This window comes from Rosa rugosa, chromosome 4 (genome assembly GCF_958449725.1).
Source record: "Rosa rugosa chromosome 4, drRosRugo1.1, whole genome shotgun sequence".
Taxonomy (NCBI): domain Eukaryota; kingdom Viridiplantae; phylum Streptophyta; class Magnoliopsida; order Rosales; family Rosaceae; genus Rosa; species Rosa rugosa.
Window position 1 is genome coordinate 10,417,785 of NC_084823.1, and position 27,852 is coordinate 10,445,636.

At 41.3% G+C, this 27,852-nt stretch overlaps 5 protein-coding genes across 6 annotated transcripts in view; 1 reads left to right on the forward strand and 4 right to left on the reverse strand.

Annotated features, from left to right (window-relative positions):
• Positions 1-481: 481 nt before the first annotated feature.
• Positions 482-1,633, reverse strand: LOC133744315 (uncharacterized). The gene has a single exon (XM_062172447.1). It carries the CDS (start codon positions 1,631-1,633, stop codon positions 482-484), a length of 1,152 nt encoding a protein of 383 aa, XP_062028431.1.
• An 805-nt stretch (positions 1,634-2,438) lies between these two features.
• On the reverse strand, positions 2,439-3,383 carry LOC133744316 (uncharacterized). Its single transcript, XM_062172448.1, has 2 exons — positions 2,714-3,383; positions 2,439-2,617 (listed from the first exon to the last, which is right to left on the reverse strand). Exons 1-2 carry the CDS (start codon positions 3,381-3,383, stop codon positions 2,439-2,441), a joined length of 849 nt encoding a protein of 282 aa, XP_062028432.1.
• Positions 3,384-9,943: 6,560 nt separating this feature from the next.
• Positions 9,944-13,894, forward strand: LOC133745357 (disease resistance protein RUN1-like). Its single transcript, XM_062173416.1, has 4 exons — positions 9,944-10,818; positions 11,251-12,352; positions 12,627-12,905; positions 13,024-13,894. The coding sequence occupies exons 1-4, from the start codon at positions 10,184-10,186 to the stop codon at positions 13,510-13,512; spliced, it is 2,505 nt and encodes an 834-aa protein (XP_062029400.1). The 5' UTR covers positions 9,944-10,183; the 3' UTR covers positions 13,513-13,894.
• Positions 13,895-14,431: 537 nt separating this feature from the next.
• LOC133742437 (beta-glucosidase 11-like) overlaps positions 14,432-27,852 on the reverse strand; it is a 26,194-nt gene continuing 12,773 nt past the window's right edge. The window contains exons 12-13 of the mRNA XM_062170092.1: positions 14,746-14,836; positions 14,432-14,651 (exon numbers count right to left, since the gene is read on the reverse strand). Of these exons, the coding sequence (XP_062026076.1) occupies positions 14,462-14,651; positions 14,746-14,836 (281 nt within the window). The 3' untranslated portion in view covers positions 14,432-14,461. The remainder of the gene's footprint in view (positions 14,652-14,745; positions 14,837-27,852) is intronic.
• Positions 16,200-20,908, reverse strand: LOC133706555 (uncharacterized). Of its 2 annotated transcripts, none has more exons than XM_062132094.1 (6): positions 20,596-20,908; positions 18,635-19,957; positions 17,834-18,541; positions 16,953-17,746; positions 16,796-16,873; positions 16,200-16,703 (listed from the first exon to the last, which is right to left on the reverse strand). In XM_062132094.1, exons 1-6 carry the CDS (start codon positions 20,666-20,668, stop codon positions 16,461-16,463), a joined length of 3,219 nt encoding a protein of 1,072 aa, XP_061988078.1. In that variant the 5' UTR covers positions 20,669-20,908; the 3' UTR covers positions 16,200-16,460. The 2 variants fall into 2 exon arrangements, with proteins under 2 accessions (XP_061988078.1, XP_061988077.1); XM_062132093.1 differs by having other exon boundaries at positions 16,796-16,876.

Consider the following 27,852-nt stretch of genomic DNA (forward strand, 5'->3'; position numbering starts at 1 on the left):
TGCCTACCAGGCACATAACTGACCTGATTGGGGCTAATCAAACTCTTCATCAAAGGTCTAATCCGAGCAACAATAATTTTAGAAATAACCTTGTAAACAGTAGTACAAAGACTAATAGGTCTGAAGTTTACCATATTTTGAGGTCCCTCAATCTTCGGAATCAGAACAATGATTGTATGATTTAGGCCCGGAGGAATGGTACAATTAAGGAAGGCGTCTTGAACAACTTGGAAAATATCATTGGCACAAAGCTGCCAATGGTGCTGAAAGAAAATAGCAGGGAAGCCATCATGGCCAGGAGCTTTTAGGCCTCCAATAGAGAATAGGGATTGCTTGACTTCAATTAGGGTGATGGGGCTGTAGAGAGTTCCAAGGTTATTCAGATCAATTTCAAGGAAGAGCCAAGGAATAGTAAACCTGGTATCCTCAACACAACCAACAGAAAAGAGGTTAGTGAAAAAATCAACAGCAATTTTTTTCATCACAGTGGAATCAGTGGACCAAACACCTTGGGAGTCAAAAAACCCTCAATCTTGTTTCTTCTTCTTCTAACCAAAGTGGTCAGATGAAAAAATCTAGTGTTCCTATCTCCATCTTTGAGCCACTTGTCTCTTGATTTCTGCCTCCAGAAAAGATTTTCCTGCTCACAAATAACATCATACTCATGAATGAGCTCAGCTTCAAGTTTAATTAAGAACGGATTTTCAAATCTGTCCCTGGCTTTTTGAATACCCCTAATTCTGGCAAGGATATGCTTTTTCCTATAGAACAAGTGCCCAAAGACATCTTTATTCCATTTAGATAGATCAGAAGATAGCTGAGTGACTTTGTTAGAAAAAGTACCCTCACTTGAGGCCCAAGAATTGGAAACAAAATCATCATAAGTGTTATGGTTGAGCCACATGGTTTGGAATCTAAAGGCAGTAGCATTTCTGTTCACAACATTATTGGAGAAGAGTTGGAGAAGAATGGGGCAATGATTAGATCTTGTTTTTGGCAAGTGCCTAATAAAAGCATCAGCAAATAAAGCTCTCCAAGCAGAGCAACAGAAACCCCTGTCAAGTCTCTCTTTAACTCTGTTGTTGCTCCAAGTGAAACAAGAACCTTGGAATCCCATATCAATCATACCATTTCTGTTAATCCAATCACGAAGACCACCAAATCTTCCAGAAAGAGTACCACAATTTTTATCAGCTGCAGAAACAAGCTCATTAAAGTCCCCCATGAGCATACAAGGTAAGTTGACAGTATTCATAAGGTTTTCCAGGTAGCCCCATAGTGAGGCTCTAGTAACATGGGTAGGACTAGCATAAATAGCAGTAAACAACCAGGTCTGCTTACCAGGAATGGAGACTTTAACTGATATGGATTGAGAGTTCTCATCCACAAAATCAACCTGGGTTCTATTTTTATCCCATAACAACCAAATTCCACCAGAGAATCCCCTAGCTTCAACAATTCTAGAGTCAGGGAATCCAAGAGAACTGAGAGCATTACTAACTCTCTTGAATTGAACCCTTGGCTCACAAATAGCCAGTATGTCAACAGAATGTAATTTGACAAGGTCTGCAATTGCAGTTTTGAAGTTCTCACTTCCAGCACCCCTAGAATTCCAAAATAGAGCTTTAAACATTGGGAAAGCATAGAAGGAGAGGCCAACGGCCGGATTAGGCATCAACCATACCTTCCAAGGTATTGGAAGGCAGGCAATCCTCATTGGTTAACAAGCTATTAGCAGCAAAAGTCATTTTAGTAAACTTGTCAGAATCGTCTTCAATTGCAGAAGAAGCATCAATAACAACATCACTGTACTGGTTAGAATTAATTTGCAAGCCACAAGCCCCAGTTCTCTCCTCAGGAGGGCAGTGACCAAATATAGCTGAAATCCCATTACCAAACACAGCAGCCTCATTATTTTCAAAAGAGAGTTTTTTGAAAATATGAGATTGATGTTTGTTGGTAGGAGTGGTGAGGCCCTTGGATTTCCTTTGATATTGAAAAGTGGATTTCACTCCACTATGGCTGCCCATATTGTTAGAGACATCCTTCATTGGCATTCTGGACACAGCAGCTCCAGAACAAGAGGCCACCATTGTCTTGGCATTCTGCAAATCAATTCCACGCAGGGAACTAGAGTCAGGAGTTTTTGTATTTGTCACAGTACCAAGTTTAGCAGAGCTAAGTTTAGAGAGCTTCTTTTTCTTATCTTGGAAACTTGTCCAGAGTTTCACAATAGAAGGAGTGGCAGATTTGGTATCATTGTCAACTATAGTCTCATTTTCATTTGAAATGTTAGCATCATGATCATCCTGCAGCACAGTAAACCTAGAACCCTTACTCACACTTTTCTTTGCTCCACCAGTATCATTTTTCTTTTTGTTTCTGTAATTCATAAGCATCCAAGGGCCCATATCTTCTTTAATCACAGAAGAAGAAGATTAAGGAGTATCCATCTCATGCTGCATGACACAATTCTCAGTAGGAGCCAAGGTCTGATCATTGTTACCACAGTTAGGACCATCACCATGTGGAGGAGCAGGAGACATAGCAAACACAGTAGGGCATTTGTCTTTAGAGTGGCCAAAGCATCCACACTCGAAGCAAATCAAGGAAATTCCTTCATAGATAACATTATACGCCACAGATTCAACTTCAACATAAGGACGCAAAGGTTTACTCTAGTCAACTTCAATACAGACCCGCGCAAATTTACCTCTAGCCTGGCCAATGGTGACCTGATTAACCTTAACCACATCCCCCAAGATTTTGCCAATCTTAGCAACAGTGTAATCCTTAAAGTACTTGACTGGAAAACCACAAATCCTGACCCATAGAGCCATTTTCCCAATTACTTCATTCATAGGATCAAAATCAGGATTCCATTTTCTCACAATCAGAGTTTGGCCAGCCAAAATCCAAGGTCCACCACACAAGACAGCATTCATATCATCCTCCAGGTTAAATTTAACAATGAAAAAATCATTCGGCAAGTCAATAAGATGCCAACGACCTTTGGTTTGCCATTTACGCCTCAGACCTTTCAGCATGAAATCAAAAGTGTTAGTGGAATTTGGCTTACCCATAAGTTTGACAACAACAGCACAGCGCCAGTCAAAATCCAATTTGTTGTGGACCTTCTGAGAGAACGAGACATTCTGTCCATGCTTGCCTTGGGTATAGGTACAATCAGCATCAGTGAGTTCGAAATCCTCAGTCATGGTTGTGTGGTAGCGATCGATCGGGTTTTTCAGCATGCTGGCGTAGCTCAGAGCGGGCTGAGGGAGCGACGGGGGTTGGATGGTGGAGTCCAGATCCTCCATGCGAAGAGCTTCGAGATCAGTCGAAATATCATTACCATTCTTAGTGCGTTTCCGTTGCATCATCGGAGATTTAGAGGCTCCGCCGCTTCCCGGTGGAAGGGCGGAGAAGATGAAAGCCGGCGACGCCACCAGTGCCTTCAGAAGAGCGGGGGAGATGCCGGAGTCAAGGGAAGTCTATGGGTAATCGCTGTAGCAGATGGGTACGGCAAGGGAATTTTGGGGAAGGCGCGTGAGGCGCGTTCCAAAAGTCAAAGTTGGTCTTATTACTATTTTTCATGGTAATTTCAAGGAAAAATAATAGCGAGTCAAAAAAAGAAAAAAAAAAAAAGGAAAAATAATAGACTGTTATAGTGTAATTGATTTTATACTATTAATGTCTATATCATGTATTAGGTACAATAGTAAAGAGATAAGTGTAATGAAATGTGGGGATATAATAGTGTATTTTCTATGCTTTTTATCCCTATATAAACCCTCCAATGTGAGAAGAATAAACTCACCAATTCACTCTTCAATCTCTCCATCTACACTCTCTCCTTCTCTCTGTTTAGTTTTCGATTGTTCTTTAACACGTTATCAGCACGATTGCTCTAGAATTAGAATCGAAAAAACAAGAATAGAGGAAGTTCATCATCCGATCAAAGTCATTTTTCCAAACCTACAAAAAAACCCCAAAACCTACCACATATCAAAGCCCTTGATCCAAGGAGCCCAGAACCGGTCTCAGAACCACCAGAACCGGCCGGAAACGGCCTGAACCGGCGGCCGGAAAAATCGGACCGCTGCCAAACCGCTGTCGAAGCCCTGCCGAGACCTGCCGAGCAGCTGCGCAGGACCTGCCGAGATGCTGCGCAGCAGCTGCCGAGCAGCTGCCGAGCCATCTGTCGAGCCACCTGCCGGCGACTTTTCCGGCACTTTCCCGGCGACTTTCTGGCAACTTTTCCGGCACTTTCCGGCGACTTTCCGGACACTTTTCCGGCGACTTTCCGGACACTTTTCGGGTGACTTTCGGGACACTTTTCGGGCGACTTTCCGGACACTTTTCCAACAACTTTTTGGACATTTTTTGGTGATTTTTCGACAACACTATTTCGAGGTATTTCTTATTAAAAGTTCCTGCTTTTGAGTTTTAATTTCTTTTTTTTCTCTCTTGTTTTTCTCGGGAACTTATAATCAGAAAGCGGAATCGTGGGGATTCACGCTATACGAACTAAGAGCGTTCGTAATCAATGAACTAAGAGTGTTCATAAGACTTCGGACTAAGAGCGTCCGTAAGCATCGATTTATGACCATATAAACATCATTGTTTCGGTCTAATCTAAATATTCTTGGAAGTTGATTTCTTGGTAGCATAGCTCAGAAATCTTATTATTTTAGTTTTCGTGGAAGTTTAGCTCCGAAACTAATATATCTTCTTTTCTTATTTCGAGGATGTCGAATGAACCTAGACTCGATTTTCCTATGCTTGACTCAACAGGCTCAGGTTACTATAGCTGGGTAACCGATGTTGAGAACTATCTCACTTCGAGGGAGATATTGCCCATAATCCAGGCGCCTCACCAGGGCCTTGTGTTCTATCGAACACCCATAAAACATGCTCAAGCAATTATCTTGATGCGACGTCATATGGACAAAGTACTCAGGTTGGAGTATATGTCGATCAAGAATGCAAGAGAGCTATGGGTAGCGCTAGAAGAGCGCTTTGGCAATATCCAAGATACCCTCCTCCCTGACTTGAAGATTCAGTGGAATGATATACGCTTCTTCGACTTCAAGTCTGTTTCTGAATACAATTCAGAAGCTCTTCGCCTCAAAGAAGAAGAGCTAATTGAGAAGACTCTCTCCACCTTCCTTGTCGCAGCACTTATACTGTCAAAGCAATATCGCACTGACTTCAATGCTGGACGACTTACGAGGTTTAATGAGCTCATAAATGTTTTTGTCGGTAGCTGAAAAGCACGACAACATCCTCGTAAAGAATTATAATTCAAGGCCCATAGGAACCAAGAACGTTCGTGAGGCGAATTATATTGCACCCAAAAGAGGGCGCAATGAGCGGTACCCTAATAACAAGGGATATGGAGGACGAACAAGTCCATATAACCGCCCCAATAAGGAAGGAAACCACAACTATAGAGCGGACACACGGGATGGCAACGCCACACGTGGGAGAGGTGGATATGGCAACACCAGCCGTGGAGGTCGCACCATGAGATATGGTAGTAGCAGCAACCCTCCTAGGTCATATCCACAACGTGCACAACCTGCACCTCAAATAAAGGGAGCTAACCACAATGACATGTGTCATCGATGTGGATCAATTGAGCACTGGTTCAAGCAATGCCATACAAGTACCCAACTAGCTGCAAGCTACAAGGAGTATAGGCAATTGAGAGAGCAAGAAATCAATCTTGCTGAAGATAAAGATGGTGAAGATATCACTCTCACCACTGAAGACTTCCAAGCTGCAAATAAAGAGCACGAGGATGCCGCAGACTTTGATTAGAATAGTCTTTTCTATTTTCCAAAAACGGCAAATATGCCTTAGTCAATATAAGACAATTGTATTAACTCTTTCTCAGTGGCGCACCCAATGAAATATGATGTCTAGGAAAGTAATTGAGATCGGGGTATTTAAGCGAGCCTCGCTCCACCAACATCTCTCTACTTACCTGGTCATATTTTATTGGAGTTACCAAACGGATTGAGTGACTACAATTTGTCTAAAGTTTGATTTTGGAAAACTTTGATGTAATCATTGACTATTAATAAAGTGTCGCATTATTATTCAATGTCATGGACATGTGTTAAAATCCGAACTTTATTATTTGAAAGATATAAAGAGCCAATGGTTTTCATGTGAAAACACATGGTGAGAATGAACAAGAGTTCCTTTGCATCACCTCTAATGACTACGGACATAAACGAGTATTAGAGGAACTTATGTGTCGCTCTAAGTGGGTTGCATGCAGCCACAATTCAAGTCATTAAATCAAACCATGTCATAAAGAGATGACTTATGGGATTCTGACACATATAAGCTTTGGCACGACCGGTTGGAACATCCAGGTCATGATATGATAATCCATATATTAAAACACATGGATATCTTTCATTTGGCAAAGCTTGCTTTCTAGAAAAGGTAGGATCGAGACCATCCTATGCAAAGGACACTAAATACCATTCTTGCAAAGAATCCAAATTGATATATATGGACCCATTCAACCAACTTGCGGACGTTTAAATATCTCATGTTGTTGGTTGACACGCAAACACGCTAGTCACGTGTTGTGCCATTGTCCATCTGTAAAAGCTGCTTATGCTATACTCCTAGCACATATCATACGACAACGGGCTCACTCCCCGGATCATCCTATTCAGTCAATCGGGTTTGACTATGCTAGAGAGTTTACATCGAAGAGTTTTGATGGTTATTGCAAATGGGAGATGTTGGACATCACATTCCCATATACACACCCAAATGGTCTCGCGGAAATAACTACGATGATAGTTTGGACATTGGTGATGCGCACCAAATCTCCTTATAAACCGCTTGGGGTGATGCAATATCGCATACAACTATGCTAAATCATCTCCGACCTACCGCCACTCAATGTATCTCTGCGTTACAGCTAGTGGCTGGGTACAAGTGTTTTGTACTTACGCACATTCGAGTGAGCCATTTATGTGCCAATTGTGCCGCCACAGCGCACTATGATAGGTCCTTCAAAACGAGTGAGCAACTCAGTTGGATTTGAGACTCCAACAATCGTCCGCCACTTAATGCCCTTGCAAGGCGATCTCCTTAAAATATCACTTTGATGAGACAGTCTCCCCGTCGTTCGGGGGAGATAAGAACATGAATGTTCAGCAGGAACGACAGGAATTGTCGTGGTCTGTCCCCACTATGTCTCATCTCGATCCCTATTAAAGTGACAAGATCACACACATTTGCTGCAAATATGCCTGCAAGGAATGACGTCCCTACAAGAGGAACAACGCCATAGAGAGTGGCACTCTGGCGTTACAGGTCATGGCTCCAGCTAAGATGCATGGGAGGCCAGTGGATTCGAAGGATACTTTGGCACAAACCAATCCTTGGATCACACTCAACATCCGTCTCATGAGTATCTTCTGGATTATGGTTATCGTTGGGGGACGCCTCAAACGTCAGAACCTATTCCTGAGAATATAGAGCTTTATGAAAATTACACTAGTGTACATGAGACGTGGGATAGAAACTCCATCATAAGTGATGATGTAATTGCGCATTTTATTACGCATGAGTTTGTTGAGTACGATGATATCGAACCACACTCTGTTGAAGCATGAATACCAACATAGAGAAATTTGGCCTAAAATGGAAAAATGCGATCCAGGTTAAGATGAATTCTCTAAACGAAGAGGAAGGTCTTTAAGCCAGTGATGCCAACACCTCCTTACATAAAACCTATTGATTAATAGGTCTTCGTTAGAAAGCGTGTTGAGAAAAAGAGATGACAATCTCGCCTTATCTCGCCTTATGGAGCAAGGCTTCTCACAAAAACGCTCTGGAATTGACTACGATGAGACATATTCTCTCGTAATGGATGTCATTGCACTCCACTACCATGTCAGTTTGGTAGTTCCCGAATAACTGAACATGCAGCTTATAAATGTGGTCACTACGTATCTCTATGGGGATCTAGATACAGAATATATATGAAAGTACATGATGAACTTTATTTACCCAAGTCAAGTGGCTCTAGACCACGGAGCGCGTTTGTAATAAAGTTTGAAACGCTCACTGAAGTGACTACTTGATTGGGAAGGGATATGCCCTCGCGTTTTCATAAACAAGTTTCGGATTCTATCGTGGTTCATGTTGGACATGATCTTCATTAGAAGCCCTTAAAGAGCTAAGGGAAACCGCTGAACACTTGAAATCCGAGTTTGAGATGAAGGATTTTTGGGAGAACACGATTATGTCTCGGTTTGAAACTTGAAGCATCGTGCTAATAAAAGCTTAGGCATTTTGACAAGGTCAAGCCTTCAAGCACCTCCATGATCGTCCATAATCTTAATCCTGAAAAGGATCCTCTTCGTACAAAGGATGATGACGAAGATGTACTAGAGGCAGTAGTGCCTTACTTTAAGTATAATAAGCGCATTATTATACTTAGCTCAAATACACAAGACTGGACATCTCATTTTACCATGAACTTGTTAGCTAAAAGTATAGCTCTGCTCCAACGCAACACCATTGAATTGGTGTAAAAAGATATCTTTCGATACTTGAGATGTATGATTGATATGGGCTTATTCTATCCCTGCAACCAGAAACGCCGCCAACGCTGGCCTTCGTTTTCTATCCCCACCCCAAAACAACATAAGTGTTTTGGAAGGTTTTGCTGATGTTGGGTATCTCATAACCCATACAAAGGTCTTCCCAAAAACTGGTTAAATGTTCACCATGGATGAGACCGCGATATCTTAGAGGTCTACAGAATAGACCTTAGTCGCTATATCTTCGAACGATGCAGAGATTATTGCTCTTCCCAAAGTGGTTCGTGAATGTATATGGATTGGATCCGTAGTTACGCATATTCGAATAGTTGTGGTTTGAAATCTACCACAGATGAGCCTACAAGCATTTAGGATAATGCTGCTTATTTTTGAACAAATGAAGCAAGGCTACATCAAAAGCGACAACATCAAACATAATCAGCAACAACAGACTCTCCTCAAGATTGAAATGAATCAAATCCAATCAGAGGATAATGTAGCGGACTTATTCACTAAAAGTCGTTACCTAAATCCACCTTCGAGAAACATGTGAAAAGCATCGGATTGGAAAGGTTATCCGAACTCCCATGATTGAAGCAATCAGGGGGAGATATCGACATCAGGGGGAGTTATGATATCTACATGTTCGATCTCGAAGAGTGAAGGATGTGTTGTACTCTTTTTCCTCCTCGAGCTTGTTTTTGTCCCACAGGGTTTTACACTCGAGTAAGGTTTTAACGAGGCAACGGATGAAGCGTCATCGCCGAGTTTAAGCGACACAAGGGGGGAGTACCCAAACCATCGTGTACTCTTTTGTCCTTCGTCTAGGGTTATTTTTCCCACTGGGTTTTTACCTGGCAAGGTTTTAATGAGGCACATCTTTAGTATGGTCACCCCACTTATATTGCATCCTTCTCGTAGACATACTACCTACTTATGATGCTGATAAGAAGACTCCACTTATCTCCGAAGATACGGTATTGCTACTCCACACTCATACGCGTTGTGCTCTTTTTCTCCTTCGACCATGATTGTTTTTCCCCACAGGGTTTTATTACTTGGCAAGGTTTTTAACGAGGCAACTTAGAAGCGCATCACCAAGACAATACTATTAAACATGATATATCCAAGGGGGAGTGTTATAGTGTAATTGATTTTATACTATTAATGTCTATATCATGTATTAGGTACAATAGTAAAGAGATAAGTGTAATGGAATGTGGGGATATAATAGTGTATTTTCTATGCTTTTTATCCCTATATAAACCCTCCAATATGAGAAGAATAAACTCACCAATTCACTCTTCAATCTCTCCATCTACACTCTCTCCTTCTCTCTGTTTAGTTTTCTATTGTTCTTTAACATAGACGTTATTTTCGAACGATGTTCTTAGTTTAGGCCACAACAACAAAATCGTGACTTTTCCGGCCGTCTCTATATAGGAAACTAAACAGAAAATGAAAGATGGAAAACGAGCCCAACAACCTAGAGCTAGCTTTTCCAAATTTCCACCTCATTTAATTTATAGAAGTCAACCTCCGGGGGACTTGACTCCTCGACTTGATCCTGCCTCTGCATTCCGTTGTCCACAGTAGAAATGAAGTCACCGGAGCCATCATCCCAGCCGGAGCCATCATCTTCATCATTACCACTCGAGCCACCATCCTTACCGGACTGGGACACACATCGGATAACCTACGACGTGTTCTTGAGCTTCCGAGGTAACGATACACGCAGGACCTTCACGGACCACCTCTACGCGGCACTAGTTCGTGCCGGAGTCAGGACGTTTAGGGATGCCGAGGGACTAAGAAGAGGGGAGAACATATCAGAGGAATTGGTGCGGATAATCCAAGAGTGTAGGATCTCTCTCATCGTCTTCTCAGAGAACTATGCGGATTCAAGTTGGTGTCTTGAGGAGCTGGTGCACATCATGGAGTGTAGACGAACACTGGGGCAGTTGGTTTTCCCAATTTTCTATCATGTTGATCCTTCGGATGTCAGGAAGCAGAAGGGTAGTTTTGGTAAGGCATTTGAGAAACATGAAGCTAGAAATCCAGTACCCAGCTGGTGGAGAAGAGCAGTTATCCAAGCAGGAGTACTTATTGGACGAACGGTTACTGATGTACGAAAGAAATATGAAGCTAGACAGCAGGGTACATCAAAGATAGCGAGGTGGAGAGCTGCTCTTAACGGAGCTGCAAATTTGGCCGGCTTCGATATTGCTGATAGGTAATACTTACATCTTTATACTGCTGCTCTCTACCCCGGCCCTTTTCCCTTTTGGTCGATCATCTTGTATCTTTTAGATCAGTTTGGACCTTCTTTGTTTTCTTTGTTGAAGAAAGTGCCTGGGGCCAGAAAGGTGAGTAGAATTAAGGAATAGGTAAAATGCTTTCACTTATTACATTCATCTTAATTTTGTATCAAAGAAGATTATATTTTATCTTATAAGAAACACTAGAAGGTAGATTTGGAATGGAGAGGGTATACGAAAATCGGTTCCTAGTTGTCTACAACTCTACATTAGGGGATGTACAGAGCTTCGATCACCCTTGTTTTGATTCCTGTCCAACTGTCTTCTCACTATGATTAGATATTAATCCGTTTTAATCTTGTAATTGCATGATGAGTGTTATTTCTACTTCTGAATCTAACTGATAGGCCTGAAGCAGAGTTTATCAAAAGCATTGTTGACGAGATCTGCAGACAGCTGACCACCCCATGCTTGAATTTAGCTGTCTACCCAGTTGGAATAGATTCTCGTGTTGAAGATATTAGTAAATGTTTAGATGTTGGATTAGATAATGATGTTCGCATGGTTGGAATTTGGGGTATGGGTGGAATCGGCAAAACAACAGTTGCCAAAGCCATCTATAACAAATTTTATCATGACTTTGACGGTAGATGTTTCCTAGAAGATGTTAGGGAAACTGCAAAGGACTCAAATGGTAAGATTATCTTGCAAGAAAGACTTCTTTATGATGTCTTAAAACCAACCAAGATACCGGTAGGTGGTGTTTCCAGAGGGATCAATGTGATACAAGAACGACTTGGAAGCAAAAAGGTACTTGTCATTGTTGACAATGTAGATCATGAGGATCAATTGAATGCATTGGCAATAAGGCATGATTCCTTTGGTCCGGGAAGTATAATTATTATAACAACAAGAGATCGACATTTGCTAGAACTAGTGGAAGTGGATACCATACATCTGACTCAAGAAATGAATGAAGAAGAAGCTCTTGAGCTCTTCAGTTGGCATGCCTTTCAAAATTCTTCTCCTAATGAAGACTATATCGAACTCTCAAGAAGAGTGGTTACTTACTGTGGAGGTTTACCACTGGCTCTTGAAATTTTAGGGTCTTTCCTCTTTGGAAGGAGCATAGGAGATTGGAATAGCACACTGAAGAAATTGGAAAAAATTCCTGATGGCAGAATTCAGTCAAGGCTCAGAATAAGCTTTGATGCAATTGATGAGAGCCAGAGGAACATATTCCTCCATATATGTTGTTACTTCATCGGAATGGACAAGAACTACGTCATAAATATACTGAAGGGCTGTGGTTTTTCTCCAGAAATAGAAATCAGTGTCCTGCTCCAACGTTGCCTTGTAACTGTTAGTGAGAAAAACAAGCTCATGATGCATGATTTGCTTCGAGATATGGGCAGAGAAGTTGTTCGTGAAGAATCCCCGAACCGCCCTGAAAGGCGTAGTAGATTGTGGCGTCAAGAAGATGTAATAGATGTTTTGACAGATGAATCTGTAAGTACTTCCAGCCCAATCAAGACAAGCATAGGCATCCTAACTCTAATACTAATAGTGAAGAAGCAGTGCTCAATTACACAAAACCATCCCATCTCTAATGCTAATAGTACTGCTTCATTAATTTCATATTCTAGTGTCCGCAATTCAGTCATTTCATTGTGGCAGTAAGAAAGTTAAAATGCATTCATGACTGTTCAGCACGCCTGTGGATAAATCATATTCTCACATGGGAATAATCCTTTTTTATTAATTTAGTGCCTTCTGTTAACAGGGAACTGAAGAGACTGAAGGACTCGCTCTAAATATGCAAAGATCTGACTACTTGAGTTTCAGTACAGAAGCATTTAGAAACATGAGGAGACTGAAATTGCTCCAACTCAACCATGTACAACTCACTGGAGACTGCAACCAGTTTCCCAAAAAGTTAAGATGGCTCTGCTTGCGAGGATTCTCTCTGCAGGTCATACGAAATGAATTTCTTAATGAACCAGACCTGGTTTCTATTGACCTGCGGTACAGCAATCTCGTACAAGTTTGGGAGGATTCCAGGGTATAGTAAGAAACTTTCAAACATCTTCCCTCTGGATTAATACATTACGTCACGCTCTCCTTTCCTTCTTTTTGGATTTTTTATTTTTTATTTTTCTTCTTTTGGTGATGTCTAACAGCGGCTTGGGAAATTGGAGATACTTAATCTCAGTCATTCACATTACCTAAGACAATCACCAGACTTTTCACAACTCCCATATCTAAAGTATTTGATCCTTAAAGACTGTGCAAGTTTGCCAGAAATTGACAAGTCCCTTGGGTTTCTATATGGACTTGCTTTGCTAAATCTTAAAGGCTGCACAATGCTCAAGGACCTTCCGGAGGACTTTTATAAGTTGATTCATGTTAAGACTCTTGTTCTTTCTGGCTGTTCGAGATTTGAGAATTTGAGCAAGCATATAGGAAAAATGATTTCTTTGAAAACTCTTGTTATAAGTGGCACAGCCATAAGTGAAGTACCATCCTCTGTAGATAAGATGAGGAACCTGGACTTTTTATCTCGACAAGGCCTGAAGGGACTAAAACGACGTTCCCGGGATGGGACATTAGTACCGCAAGGATGCATGAGACATCAGGACCTAGCCAATCCAATCGAGTATGAATTCTGATCAGAGAATTAGCAGAGAAAGTAAGCTGAAAGTGAAGTATTGAAGGAAGCTGATAGGGTGATGCGCCTCAGATTGTTAACGTTAGATCTTTTCTCTGACTCTTGGTGTTGTGTTGCTGTCATGGGAGGAGCCGATACCCTTCTTTTTCCTCATATCAGACTCATGATTTTCATTTTCCTGTGCAGTATTAACCTATAATTTCTCTGAGCATCTATTAATAAGGACCGGACATTCTATCTACACTCATTAGTTGTTTTAACGCCATTCCTTCTTGGAAAAGTGGGAAAGATGGTCTTGTAAGGATAAAAAGTTTGAACCTGTACGTGATGTCAATATAATCATGTATGGAGTTTGTAAATTTGTTGAGTGCATGCATATATGAATGGAGTTGTCATATTATAAAGTAGTTAGAGCATACACAAAATTGAATCATTTGGAGTTTCCGTCTTATGGAACTGAGAAGTTGCCATGCAAGTTCTAGTCCTTGTAAGCTGTAACACAAGGCACTAGAAATTAGCTGTGCAAAATGTGGTAATACAGATATTTTCTGAATTTGAGTTGACTGCCTAGTGCTACAAGCTAAGTAAATAACCCTTGAAAATGCAACACAGGAGCGGCTATGCAGTGGTTGGATTTAGCCCTTCTATCTCCTTCAGTTATCTGCATCTTGCACTTGTTTATATTCACATATTAATGATATTATGAGCACAAGAACAAAAAGTGGGATTGGAGTCTAGAAGGGGTGGCAAAAATCAGAGCACCTCATTAAAGAGATAACACCTCTAATCCAGCATACAAGAAATCAAGAAAACAGATGCGAGAATAAATAAAGAGATGACACCTCTAATCCAACATACATGTGAACCCATAAACCAGAAAACCTCAGTCAATTTTGTTTAATGAAACTATCATGGAGAGATCATGTAGCAAAGTTTCTACCATTGTATTATCAGACTGCAGTGATATTTTGCCTCTTTAAAAACTGGGAATACCAATGAGCAGAGAGTTTAGGATGTCTTTTCAGATCAGGGTCGTCCAAATCAATGTAGTATAGGCCGTAGCTCGATTTATAGCCATCCAACAGCTCAAGCGAATCCAGGAACGACCATGTAAAATACCCTCTGGTGTTTGATCCATTCCTTTGAAAGAAAATACATCAATACTTGCAATATGGAAAATATGATAAAATATGCATCGGCCAATGTCAATTTGTAGTTTACAAAGTAGATGTACCTTAAAGCATTGAGCAGACTCCCAATGTGTCTGCGCAAATATTTTACCCTCAGCCAGTCCTTTAATGATGACGTGCGATGTGTCCGTTGACCTAAAACAGATATGATGCCAGACTTTTCCATTGAGATGATGAAAAATAGTAAATTGAAGTGTTATGCAGCTAATGCAACTACTACAGTGGCCAAGGATGAAGAATTATTTAAAAAGGAAAACTGAAGCAAAACATCTTCTATGACATACTGTACTGATCTCTTCATGGTTTGAGCACTATCTACACCAACCCTTCAGAAACAAGAGGACTCAAATTGTTGTAAATTGAATAATGATTTTAGCATTTTGATCTTTCTAAGTATGGGGTGGCAGAGCGATCTGTAGGATACTTTATTAAAGAATGCCACATTACATTGACCCTGGCATCTGTATCGTTGCCTTGTTCAAGAGTCCAAACAGAGCATTTGTCAAGTGTCTTGCGGTTGCTTTCTAAAGAACAAAAAAACCCTTCCAACTCAATTTCGACCATCTCTATATTTTGCATAATTTCGGTTTTATCTGTGAGCAAAAAGTTGAACTAAAACCTGCAACTGCTCATTAAAAGAATTGAAATTGTGGAAATTCCATCTAGAAGCATTCTGTATCCGGTGTAAATATAACTCCAAACGAATGCTTCTCCTGCCAATGGCCCTATCCATCTGCCAACTTATTTCTCTCTATCAAACTGTAGAATGCTAGAAATCAATGATTGATGTAGCATGCAACTTATTCTATTGGATATATACATCCAACAATTAAATTTTTTTCGTACAGAACTTATTTGATAACAAACACACTATCACTAATTCAAGTGATCAAACCAGCAGCCATTAACGCTTTATGCTGCTGGGGAATCAAGCTCTGTATTTTTTACAAGGAAAAAATTCTGTTTACTACCCTATACTTTTAGGGGTTCGTCAATTTAGTCCCTGCACTTCTAATTTAATCAAAAAAATCCTGACACTCTCCAATTTGATCAAATCGAGCCATTTCCTCACCATTCCGTCAATTTCCACTGTTTAGGTTGCTGACGTGTCCATACGCCGTTTGACATGTCAGATTTGTGGGACCTTCCCACATGCAAAATTCCCAAGGTACCCCTCTCATATATCTCCCTTCCTTTCCCGCTTAGAACCCAACTGACCAAAGTTTCCCTCCAATTCTTGAACATCAGTTTCCTCTAACAAAACCCAAAGGTCCACGTGTCACATCATGATTGGGCAACATTATTAAGTTGCCAAAAAGGACTAAGTCATGACATTGAGCTTAGTCTGAACCTGAACATGTTTTGAAAAGGACATCCTAACAACAAGAAGCACGGGTTCATAACATAAAGGTCATAACAACATAAATTTTGGCAGCCAAAAGAAAAAAAAAAAAACAACATAAATTCATAGATTGATAGATTCAAAAGCATCCACTGATGTTCATATATAACCAAAAGATACATCCAAGTCCTCCATCCAATTTTATCTAATAGCAAACCCATGAACACAACACTACAATGCAGCTCTAACTTGACAAAAGCAAAAAAACACAGAGCCTTACAACAATATATCCGCATAATCTGTTCAAACACCATATCTAACAAAAAGATGTCATCAGTTTGCAAATACCAACAGATTGCACGAAAAGGGGGTACAAAATAGAATTGCAAGGCTTGCTAATGTGAAATTGGAGTTCAACTATTTCCCACCTCCTCTACCTGAGTTTTGTCTAATTTTTTGCGAGGTTCTAGTTGGGTTTGCAGCCTTGGTGCTGGATGCTTGAGAACTTTGTACAGGCCTTGAACTGGCAGTTGCTGATGTTGCTGGCCTTGTTGGGGCAGGTGGCCTTGTTGGGGCAGGTGGTGGTGGTACACTCCTTGAGCTTGATGGGGCAGATTTGGTTCCTGCTGCTCTTGAGGCCTTCATGGAAGCCATCTTCTTCTACACATGTGGTAATTCATTGCAAGTAATTGAGTTAAGCTAAAATGAGTCAAGTACACACAAACACAGTGAAAAAAATGAGCTAATCATACCCTTTGATACTCGGCTGTTTCTTTGGCTTTCTTCCTCAATTCATTCTTTGTCAAGGTTGTTTTTTTTCCCTTCTTGGTCTGCTGAAAGTAACAATAAGTGTTTGCATAATCTCACACTTCAAAATCATCGAAAACAACATTTAGGTTATACAATTACCTGAGTTTCAGAACCCTCCCCGTTGTTTAGCTTCCTCCTTTTATTAAGGGCAGAACTCTTCTCCTTTGGTGGCAGATGCCGATGGCATGTCTTAATATTGTGACCTAGGACCCCACAATTGCCACACTTTAGTGATTTCTGTACTCTTCCTAGTTTAGTACCAGATCCCTGAGCTTTCTCTGAAGAGTCTTTAATCCTCTTTGTTTTTGGTCGGCCCGGCTGTCTTGTATAGTGGGGAGGTAACATTGCTGGTCCTTCACCTCTTAACCAAAGATCCATACCATTAACAGGCATTATGAGGTTGCTGTATATTGCCATATAGGTCTTCTTGAGGTAGCATTCAGCAACGTAATCATCCGGGTCCTCCCTCTTCAGGAAAATAGCCGAGACTGCATGTTTGCAAGGAATTCCCGACAAGTCCCACATTCGACAAGAACATGTCCTTAGATTCAGGTCCACAGTATTCTTAGAGCCACCAAAGTTCTCAACTTCAGCTTGGTGACCTCCATTGAAGGTAGAAATACAGTATGTAGCAGCTTTCAACTTATTCTTTTCAAGTGTTTTCCTTGCCTTGGGGCAAATGTTGCCGTGGTAAGCTTGCATTTTTTCCCTTCTAAGCTGAATCCTTGTCATTAGCTTCACCCGGATTTCTTCAAACATGGACAGAGGTGGCTTACCCCTAGCGTCTCTTATCCATCCATTAAAACTCTCGCACAAGTTATTGATTAGAATGTCACACAGCTGTGCAGTGTTAAAGAAAGCCCTGCACCAATGTTTTGGGGGCCTTTCAGGTTCTGCAAAACAGTTAGCAAGTCATTGTGTCAATAAACATTCTTGCATACATAAGCTGAATACAAATAAGAAGCCAAAACTGCATATACCTTTCATCCAATCATATGCCTTCTCATTCAACTGTTTCATATCTTCCATTTCTTTTAAATAGAAAGGCATTGTGGTTGCTTTAGCACACTTCCACATCTGGTCCTTCATCTCTTTCCCCGGAAATAACTTTGTGAAGTTAGTCCACATATGTCTCGCACAGAATCTGATATGTGCTAAGGGGACCACCTCATCAAAAGCAGGCATCAATCCCTTCTGTTTGTCACTTATAAATGTCCACCCGGCTCCACCATCATTCATATCCAAATCCTTTCCCAATAACTGCAGAAACCAAATCCACGAATCTTTAGTCTCATTCTCCACCATTGCATATGCTATGACCCATGTGGTGTTGTTGGCATCGATCCCAACCGCTGTCAAGAGTTGCCCTCCAAAAGCACTCTCTAGATGAGCACCATCTAATCCTATAACAGCCCTACAACCTGCCTTGAATCCATTCTTAAGGGCCCCCAGACATATGTACATTCTCTTGAAAATGGGCTGGCTGCTTGAGTGTGAGAAATCACACTTGATATCTATCGTGGTTGCTGGGTCAACCCGCTGCAGCTCTTTGCCATAGTCTGCCAGCCTTGCAAATTGTTCCCTAATAGAGCCCTCCAATTCCAACAAAGCTGCCCTTTTAGCCCGATAGGCCATTTGCTTTGATACCCTTGCCTTGATCTTCGTAGACATGGTCTGGGCAAGAGAACCTGCATATCAAACACACCAAACATAATTGCAGTCAGTTTGGTACACAATTAAACCATTACAATTCAAATTCAAAAACATGTAATTGCAGTCACCTGTGTTCCAGTTTTCATTAAGCTGAATCTTGTCCTTGAATTTTGCAGTCAAGTATCTAGACCTTACCATTGTGTTGTTCCACTTTCTTGTGCACTTGTGCTCACTTTCATATGTCTTGATCATGAGTGTGTTCTCATGTTGCATTTTTGATGCATAAAGCTCGAAGGGGCAGTCATCCTCCTTGCATATCACTCTTAATCTTTGCTTGTCATTTTTGAGGTACACGTATTCCCAGCCACCTTGAATTGCTTTCTCCCTCAATGCAGCTCTTAATATCCTTACATTAGCAAATTTCATCCCTTTGCAGAACTCAGGTTTCTTCATGTCTGTGTTCGGGTTAAATTCTGGGAATTCATCTTCAGGCTCCCCATCAGAGTTTACGGCAGGTCCCATTCTCTCTTCATCCGAATCCACATTAGCAAACATGTCCTCATTGTCTTCCAAATCAGCATATGCATTTCTGCTCCCCAATACAAGTAATTGACTGCTTGTTCCTACACCATCTTCAGTTTGCTTTCCACCATCTGCTCCTTGACTTCCTTCCATACCCTCAACATCATCATCATCATCATCATCATCTATACCATAAGGGTCATAATCTTCATCATCCAACTCAGGGTTATAGTCATCATCATTATTCCCATCAGATCCATCATCTTCTTCATCCTCTTCATTATCTTCAAACCCTTGTCCACCATAACTTTGCATGAAATCTAGGATGTCTATATCGTGCAGATCATCAAAGTCGATACCGCTAGAGTTTTGGTTGCTCCTTTCATCAACCTTTTCTTTACCCTTGTCATTCGGACCAATACTAGCAGCCTTCATCTGTTGAAATGGCACAATATCCTGGACTTCTCTTATAACTATCCCAGCGTTTCTCTTTGCTGGTCTAGGAGGTATTTCTCTTGGGCTATCTGGCAGTTCCTCTATAACTACCCCACCAGATTCTGCTTGGCTAAAAAAGATGACCTCCATTTCATACACTTCATCCAAGTTGTCCCCATACACACCATGCAGCTCCATATGATCTAAATACAGTAACACCAACCTAATTGAAGGTACACAGCAACACATTGTAATGGCATCCAGATCAGTACTTAGCTTCGTCAATGTTTGATCCTCGGAACCAATCCTATACCAATAATCTATTCTCTGCCCTTCATATGTTGGATCCAATTGCCTCACCATATTGTCTACCTCTACGAGGGACATCTTGTCCTTATCCACATAGTCAAAAAAATTCACCTTTCCTCCCACATACTTGTTATCCCTTATACAGCCCCCATGAAACACCTTTATTGTAAAATAATCCGGCTGCCCTGCAAAAAAGTCAAGGGGCAAAACAATTTAGCTTCAAACATCCCTTTACAAAAGCATTACACCAACTAGTAAGCACCATCAAGTCTACAACGTAATCACCATAAAGTCTACAACAACCAATTTCCTCTTCAAAGGTCCCTTTACAAAAGCTAACCAACTAGTAATAAAAAAAAATTAAAAAAAAAAAAAAGAAACACAACCTAACCAACCATTGTATCGCCATAAACTCGACAACAACCAAAGTTAACAGAATAAAGCCAAAACAGTCATCCTCCTTTGCATATTAGGTCCCATTAGGACCACAACACAGAAAGTAATGTCAAATTTGAAAGCACATGGCAGACCAACCCTATTTCTTTACTACCACCTTGCACATGGCAGACCAAACTTATTTCCTTCTTTATTTGTCCCCAACTGAGAGCACATACAATTCAGCAATTTCAAAAGCATGAAACCATATAAACAAACACCAGAAGCTATATTTTCAAAGCCCTAAACCCAAAATCGAAAAACCTTACCCATAACCCAAATTTTTTATGGAAACCGTAGATCCTGAACTCGTGAAAGCTTAAATACCTTCCCCCCTAAACAGTTCACATAAACCCGTGAAGCTTCGAAACCCTAAAAAAGAACTCACCATAATCGGGAACCTCATCTGCTTCGATATCGGCTCCCCTTGGAATCCATAGGTCAAGGTCGTTGCCTACCATGAGGCCACGTCTTCAATCGAAGCTTCGATTCGAAACTTCGACTCCAATGGAAGAGGATTCAGCTTTGGGTTTCCCGGTTTCGTGCTTCTGGGTTTGAGAGATTTAGGATTCTAGGGTTCTTGGCTGCGAGATTGGAAACGGGAATCAGATTAGCGCTTCACACAACCCCTATTACGGTGTCTCGTTTTGGGATGACGGCTTCTATTTAGGGTTCTAATTTTGGGTTCTTCATTGATTGAAAACGGGGTTCTGAGGAGTGGGAAAGGAAGGGAGATATATGAGAGGGGTACCTTGGGAATTTTGCATGTGGGAAGGTCCCACAAATCTGACATGTCACACGGCGTATGGACACGTCAGCAACCTAAACAGTGGAAATTGACGGAATGGTGAGGAAATGGCTCGATTTGATCAAATTGGAGAGTGTGAGGATTTTTCTGATTAAATTAGAAGTGCAGGGACTAAATTGACGAACCCCTAAAAGTACAGGGTAGTAAACAGAATTTTTTCCTTTTTACAATAACCCCACGAACTTGTTTATGTCCGTAGTCATTAGAGGTGATGCAAAGGAACTCTTGTCCATTCTCACAATGTGTTTCCACATGAAAACCATTGGCTCTTATATCCTTGAAACTCAATAGGGTTCTTCCAGCCCTAGGAGCATAAAGAGCTTCAGTGACATTAATATTTGTGCCATTTGGCAACATAAATTGGGCTGGTCCTCTACCATGAATCAATTTAGATGATCCAGCCATTGTAGTCACAGAAGATCGAGTAGGCGTCATCCAGAGGAATAATTGCCTATTTTGAAGTATTGTATGTGTGGTTGCATTATTCACGAGGCATTCTAGCTCTCCGGGGAACATACTGAAAAATAATAAAGTTCAAAATTAAAATATGTCCAAGACATGCAAAAATAAATCGATACTTTATTAATAAAATAGCCAGTGATTACATCAAAATTTCTTGACTAAAATCTAATCCAAAAATAAAAATCAAACGTAGACAAATTGTAGTCACTCAATCCGTTCGGTAACTCCAATTTGGTTGTGACCAGGTAAGGTAAGGCGAGATTTTGGTGGAGCAGTGCTCACTTTTAAAACCGTTCTCTCAGTTCAAACCTTTCCTAAACATCACAATTAATCTTGGATGAGCCTAGTGAGAAAGAGTTAATACAAAATGTCATTTTATTGATTAAGGCATAATTGCCATTACATAATTCTTGGAAAAATAAAGGACTACACTAATCAAAATCTGCTGCATCCTTGTGCACTACTTTGTCATATTTGAAGTCCGCTATTGTGAGGTTGATGTCATTGTCATCACCATCATCTCCTTCTTCGGCAAGATAGACTTTTTGCTCTCTCAGGTCCCTATATGCCTTGTATCGTGCAGCTAATTGATTGCTTGCTTTGCATTGTTTGAACCAATGCTCACGCTCACTTGATCCACATCGATGACACACATCATTATGGTTGCTTCCCTTCAATTGAGGTGCATTGTTTGCACTTGGTTGGCGTCCCCTAGAGGAATTGGCTCCATTACCACGGCCTTGGGTGGCTCCTCCACGTCCTGGAGCTCCACGGCCCCCTCTCCAACGTTACCATGTGTTGCCACGTGTCCGTGCTTCATTCTGACGGTTTCCTTCCTTTGTATGGCGGTTATATGGACCTACACGTCCGTTTTGTCCCTTAACTTTAGGGTTCCGCTCCTTGAGCCCTCGTTGGGGTGCATTATTATAATTCTCCTCGTGAACGCTCTTAGTTCCAATGGGTCTTGAATTATAATTCTTCACGAGGATGTTATCATGTTTCTCAGCTACAGACATGACATTAATTAGCTGATGAAACCTCGTGATCTGTCCAACATTTTACTCACCTCTGTATTGCTTGGATGCCAAAATTGCTGAGACGAGAAAGGTGGAGAGAGTTTTCTCAACTAGCTCTTGCTCTGTGACGGGTTGTCCACAGAACCCCAACATGGTTTTGAGGCGTAAAGCTTCTGAATTATATTCAGAGACAGACTTGAAGTCGGCGAATCTTAGATTGCTCCAATGAACCTTCAAGTCAGGGAGGAGGGAACCCTGGACATTACCAAAATGCTCTTCTAGCGCAACCCATAGTTCTCTAGCATCCTTGATTGCCATGTACTCCAATCAGAGTGATTTGTCCATGTGGCGTCTCATCAAGATGAGGGCAGTGACATTATTTGTAGTCGTACGCTCGAATATGAGCTCAGGGTTTGTTTGCCTGAATTATGGGTAGAATCCCTTTCGAAGTGAGATGGTTCTCAACATCCGTGACCCAACTGTGGTATTCCGAGCCAGTTGAATCAAGCATGGGAAAGTCAAGCTTCGGTTTTGACATCTTGAAAATAAGGAGAAATAGATTAGTTTCGGAGTCAAGGCTTCCACGACAACTAATAAATAATAAGATTTCCGAGCTATGCTACCAAGAAATCGATTTCCAAGAATTTTTGGATTAGACTGAAATAATGATGTTTATATGGTCATAAATCGATGCTTACGGACGCTCTTAGTCCGAAGTCTTACGAACGCTCTTAGTTCGTTTAGTGTGAATCCCCACGATTCCGCTTTTTCAAAGAATCGAACCCACGTTATAAGAAAGGTGGGATGTAGAAGAAGGGAGGTTGCAAGTCCCCGAGAAAAAGAAAAGAATTTAAAAACAAGAAAGCAAGAACTTTAATTTTAAATACTTACTTGGTTGAAATCGGAGCTTGAAACCTTGTAAACTTGGAAGCTTGAACTTTGGAGGTTATGTAGGTCGAGTTGGCGTCGATGAGAGGTCTAGGAGGCTCGGTGATGTGCAGCAGCTGCGTAGAAGATGGTTTGCGTTTGCTGCCGAAGGTGGAGTGGCCGAGGGCGGCTTCTTGGTGCGCGGGGGCGAGCAGTCTGAAGGCTATCAACGCAAGCTGCATTGCGGTGATGCTGCAGGGGCAGCAGTGCAACGATGTAGCGCTGCAGGCGCACGGGTGCTCAAGCAGGCAGCAGCAAGCGCAGAGGTGCGTAGCGCGGGATAGGGGCAGCAAGGCTAATCGATGATGGATTTTTCTGTTTTTAGGTTTTTGGTTTTTAGGTCTAGGGCTAGGACTCGTGCTGATAACGTGTTTTAGAATAAAGGATTCGAGAGAGATTGATGAGAGAAGTGTGTATCTTACTATTGATAATAGGAGCTCTATATATAGGGATTACAAAGTACATATTCTAATGATACAAGGAAAACTACTCCGAATAGAACTACGAATTCTAGAACCTTCTCTCCTATTACAATCATAGAACTTATCCTTAGTTTGATAAGGCACACTAAATGTTAACATTCTTTAACATATAACTATATATGCATATCTGCACACTAGACGAATCCCCTCCACTTTGAAAGGATCACCGAGAACTATTTTTCATGGTAATTTTAAGGAAAACATACTATTATGTTATCCGGTTTTGGCATGTTTAGAATCATTTTAGTTACTCTAGAATGCAAAAGAGGCATTCCCAAATACTTTTGCATTCTAGAGTATGGCATTCTTGATAAGGTTCAAGGAAGGCTAGCCACCTGGAAGAGTAAGACCCTCAATGTGGCAGGAAGATTGGCTCTAATTCAATATGTGTCTTCTTCCATCCCAATCTATGCTATGCAAACTGCCAAATTACCAATGGACCTTTGTCATAAATTGGATAAACTCAATCGGGATTTTCTCTGGGGTGATACTGTAGAGAAAAAGAGAGTTCATCTTGTCAACTGGGATACTGTTTGCTTACCCAAATATCTCGATGGCTTGGGAATCAAAAGAACTGCTGACATGAACCAAGCCATGCTTGCCAAAGCTAGTTGGAGGATTTTTCAAGGTGATACTGGCCTTTGGAGCTCCATCTACAAAGCGAAATATCTTGCCAATTGCTCTATTACTGACAGAAATTATAGAACCCCCTCTGGAAGCTCTAGCACTTGGAGAGGTGTGGTTCATGGATCAGATTTGCTCCGTAATGGCCTTGTCTGGAGGGTTGGAGATGGAAGAACTATAAAATTCTGGACAGACGTATGGATTGGTAAGCTTCCGCTTTTTAATGTAGCCATGCCTTATGCTCATATTGATATGAATGCTCTTGTTTGCTCTTTTTGGGATAACAATGGTTGGAATATGAATTTACTATCTCTATGCTTACCTCAAGATATTATTCATGAAATTCTTTGTGTTCCCCCTGGCTTTGATGGTTGTGGAGCTGATATGCAAATTTGGGGTTACACTACTAATTATGGATGTTTTACTGTGAAATCAGCCTATAGTAGTGTTTTTAACCCTATGGAACATAATCGATTCCAATGGAAATTCATTTGGGGAATGAACATTCCTCCCAAATTAAAAACCTTTTTATGGACAATTGTTCATGGTAGACTTCTTACAAATGTCCAGAGAGTTAGAAGAGGGTTTACTGAAAATGATAAGTGTCATGCTTGTACAAGGGGCCAAGAAACTCTTCTGCATCTATTTAGGGACTGCCCTAAATCTATCACCATATGGGAGTCTCTCAATTGGCCTACCACTATCAGAAATGCTTTTCAATTGGATTGGCTTGGATGGCTTGCTGCAAATCTTCATTGCCTTATCTTCTACACTAAGAATTTAAGATGGTGCATTATCTTTGTTTTCACTTGTTGGTACTTATGGAAGTGGAGAAATAAGGTAGTTTTTTAGGATAATTTCCAGCTGCCTACCAATGCTACTCAACTCATCGTTAATGCTGCAAATGAATGGATGAATGCTCAAGCTCAACTCTCCAGGTTAGATAGTTATTGTCTTAATATCCTTTCTTGGTTGAAACCTCCCATCGGATTTTTGAAACTTAATGTGGATGGCACCAGATCCAATCAATCTGGGTTTATTGGAGCTGGTGGGGTAATTAGAGATCACAATGGAGATTGGTTGTCTAGCTTCAGCATAAACTTGGGGGTTGGCCAAATCATCAATGCTGAAGCTAGGGGGATGCTTTCTGGGTTGAAACTTGCTTCTGACCTGAATATCAGAAAGCTTGAAGTAGAATCTGACTCAGCTATCTTTGTTAAGTTGTTGATTGATGGTTGTCCTATATCTCATCCTTTAGGCAACATTATAAACAGTTGTAGGCATCTAATCAATGGTTTTGAAGACGTTAGGATCCGGCATATTTTCAGAGAATGCAACTATACTGCTGATGCTCTTGCTAAAGGAAGTCTCAGCCATGACTATGGTATTGTGATTTTTGACACCCCTCCCCCTCATGTTGCTAGTGCTTTCACTGATGATCTTTGCAATCTCCCAAGAGCTAGGAGAGTTAGAACAGGGCCTGAGGGCTAATTTTCTGTTTTTCCTTTTGTTTCAGGCCTTTTAGGCCTCCTTTGTAACCAAAAAAAAAAAAAAAAAAAGAATCATTTTAGTTTAGGCCACAACAACTAAATACGAAGGGAAAATTTCACAAACAGTATACCAAGTAAAGACCACTAATAATTCTTATACATAAAGTTTCAAACCAATCATTTCGGTACACGAAATCTGAAACTCGACCCACTATCAGTACATGACGTCAATGACGCCGTTAATTTGACACCAAAATGTCTATTATGCCCTCAATTTTTTTTTTTTAATAAATTTTTTTTTTCTGTTCTTTTTTTTTTCCTTCGTTTTTATCTCTTTCTTCTTCCTTCTTCCGGCTCCACGATGTGAACTTTGCCCATCACTCCGAGCTCACCCACTTCGAAACCCACCTCTGTTCTTCAGTTTTCCTTTCTTTCTTTCTGATTTTTCTTCATCTATTCGATTCCTCCTTCCTCAGATCCCTCTCTCTCTCTCTCTCTCTCTTCTTTGGTGACAATTGCGGTGGTTCGGTGACAATTGCAGCAAATCATGGCGTACCTGTCCAAAATCCAGAGGGGCGGCCATATCCAGCCGTTCGGGTGCACGATTGCGGTGGAAGAGTCCACCTTCGGGGTCATTGCCTACAGCGAGAACGCCCGGGACCTGCTCGACCTGATGCCCTAGTCGGTTCCTGTGCTCGAGAGGCGGGAGATCCTCACAATCGGCTTGACATCCTCATGGCAGAGGCTGTTCTCCCTCACCATCTCCGGTACCAGCCCCCAAGGCCATCAATGACAATAATCCAAAGAGGTCGTCATCCTCTCCGTCGATTTGAAGGCATGCCCGGCAACCGCTACTACACCGCCGTGTTCCAGCCCCACGACCGCATCATGGGCTCCCCTCCAGCGGTCACTTGACCCATGGTTACTACACCTCGATCTACTTGGAGAGTCTGCCCTATATGGTGATTCCTCCACTGGGTCATTGACTAACGACAAGCTGGGGGAGAAGGCCTTGGATTTCAGGTCAAGATTGACACCTAGGTTTTGTGAGATTTTTCGAATTGGAGGAATTAAATTGGAGAATATCGATGAGTAACCAGAAGAAGAGGAATTTCCAGAGTGGTGGTGGCTCCGAAATACGCCGACAAGACGTGGAAGGTTTTGGAGCATGCTAGTGGCCTCAGCTTTGAAGAGCTTTACAGGTTTTTCAATCTCTGGCCACCGGCATGATGATATCAGAGGACGAGGATGAGAGTGTGGCTCAATTCCTCAAAACAGAGGTGCTCTCCGACATCTCCAACCAGGTATCTACTTCATCTTTCTCTCAATTTTTGATTTCCCCTAACCTGTTCAGTTTCAAAATCCGATCTTTAGGGTTTAGTTTTCTTCAATTCGTCTTGAATTTGCTTTTTGGATTTTGTGGGGATTGATTGGTTTCAGGGAGGTTGTGATCGGAATCTGCGGAAAATGGGGTTGATTTTGGGGATTCTATGCGCAATTAAAAGAGATCCATCTGTGTGTATGGTTGTCGGCTTGACATCGTGGGTGAGCTCGGAGTGATGGGCAAAGTTCACATCGTGGAGCCGGAAGAAGGAAGAAGGAAGAAGGAAGAAGAAAGAGATAAAAATGAAGGAAAAAAAAAAGGGGAAATTACTGGTCCCCCCTTTAACTTTTGGTGCGTCGACAGTTCAGTCCCTGTTATTCCAATTTTAACAGATAACTCCCCTAACATTCAAATTTCACACAATTTGATCCAAAATTACCATTTTACCCCTCACTTATTTTTTTTATATATCTAATACACACACACACACACACACACACACATATATATAC

Coding starts and splice junctions, on each gene's coding strand:
- LOC133744315 (XM_062172447.1), bottom strand. CDS start 1,633: ATGTTTAAAGCTCTATTTTGGAATTCTAGGGGTGCTGGAAGTGAGAAC.
- LOC133706555 (XM_062132093.1), bottom strand. CDS start 20,668: ATGGTAGGCAACGACCTTGACCTATGGATTCCAAGGGGAGCCGATATC. Junction 18,542..18,634: donor TAATGAAAACTGGAACACAG/GTGACTGCAATT, acceptor TTTGATATGCAG/GTTCTCTTGCCCAGACCATG. Junction 17,747..17,833: donor GGCATATGATTGGATGAAAG/GTATATGCAGTT, acceptor ACTGTTTTGCAG/AACCTGAAAGGCCCCCAAAA.
- LOC133745357 (XM_062173416.1), top strand. CDS start 10,184: ATGAAGTCACCGGAGCCATCATCCCAGCCGGAGCCATCATCTTCATCA. Junction 10,819..11,250: donor GGCTTCGATATTGCTGATAG/GTAATACTTACA, acceptor TCTAACTGATAG/GCCTGAAGCAGAGTTTATCA. Junction 12,906..13,023: donor AAGTTTGGGAGGATTCCAGG/GTATAGTAAGAA, acceptor GATGTCTAACAG/CGGCTTGGGAAATTGGAGAT.
- LOC133744316 (XM_062172448.1), bottom strand. CDS start 3,383: ATGATGCAACGGAAACGCACTAAGAATGGTAATGATATTTCGACTGAT. Junction 2,618..2,713: donor CACCATTGGCCAGGCTAGAG/GTAAATTTGCGC, acceptor TTATCTATGAAG/GAATTTCCTTGATTTGCTTC.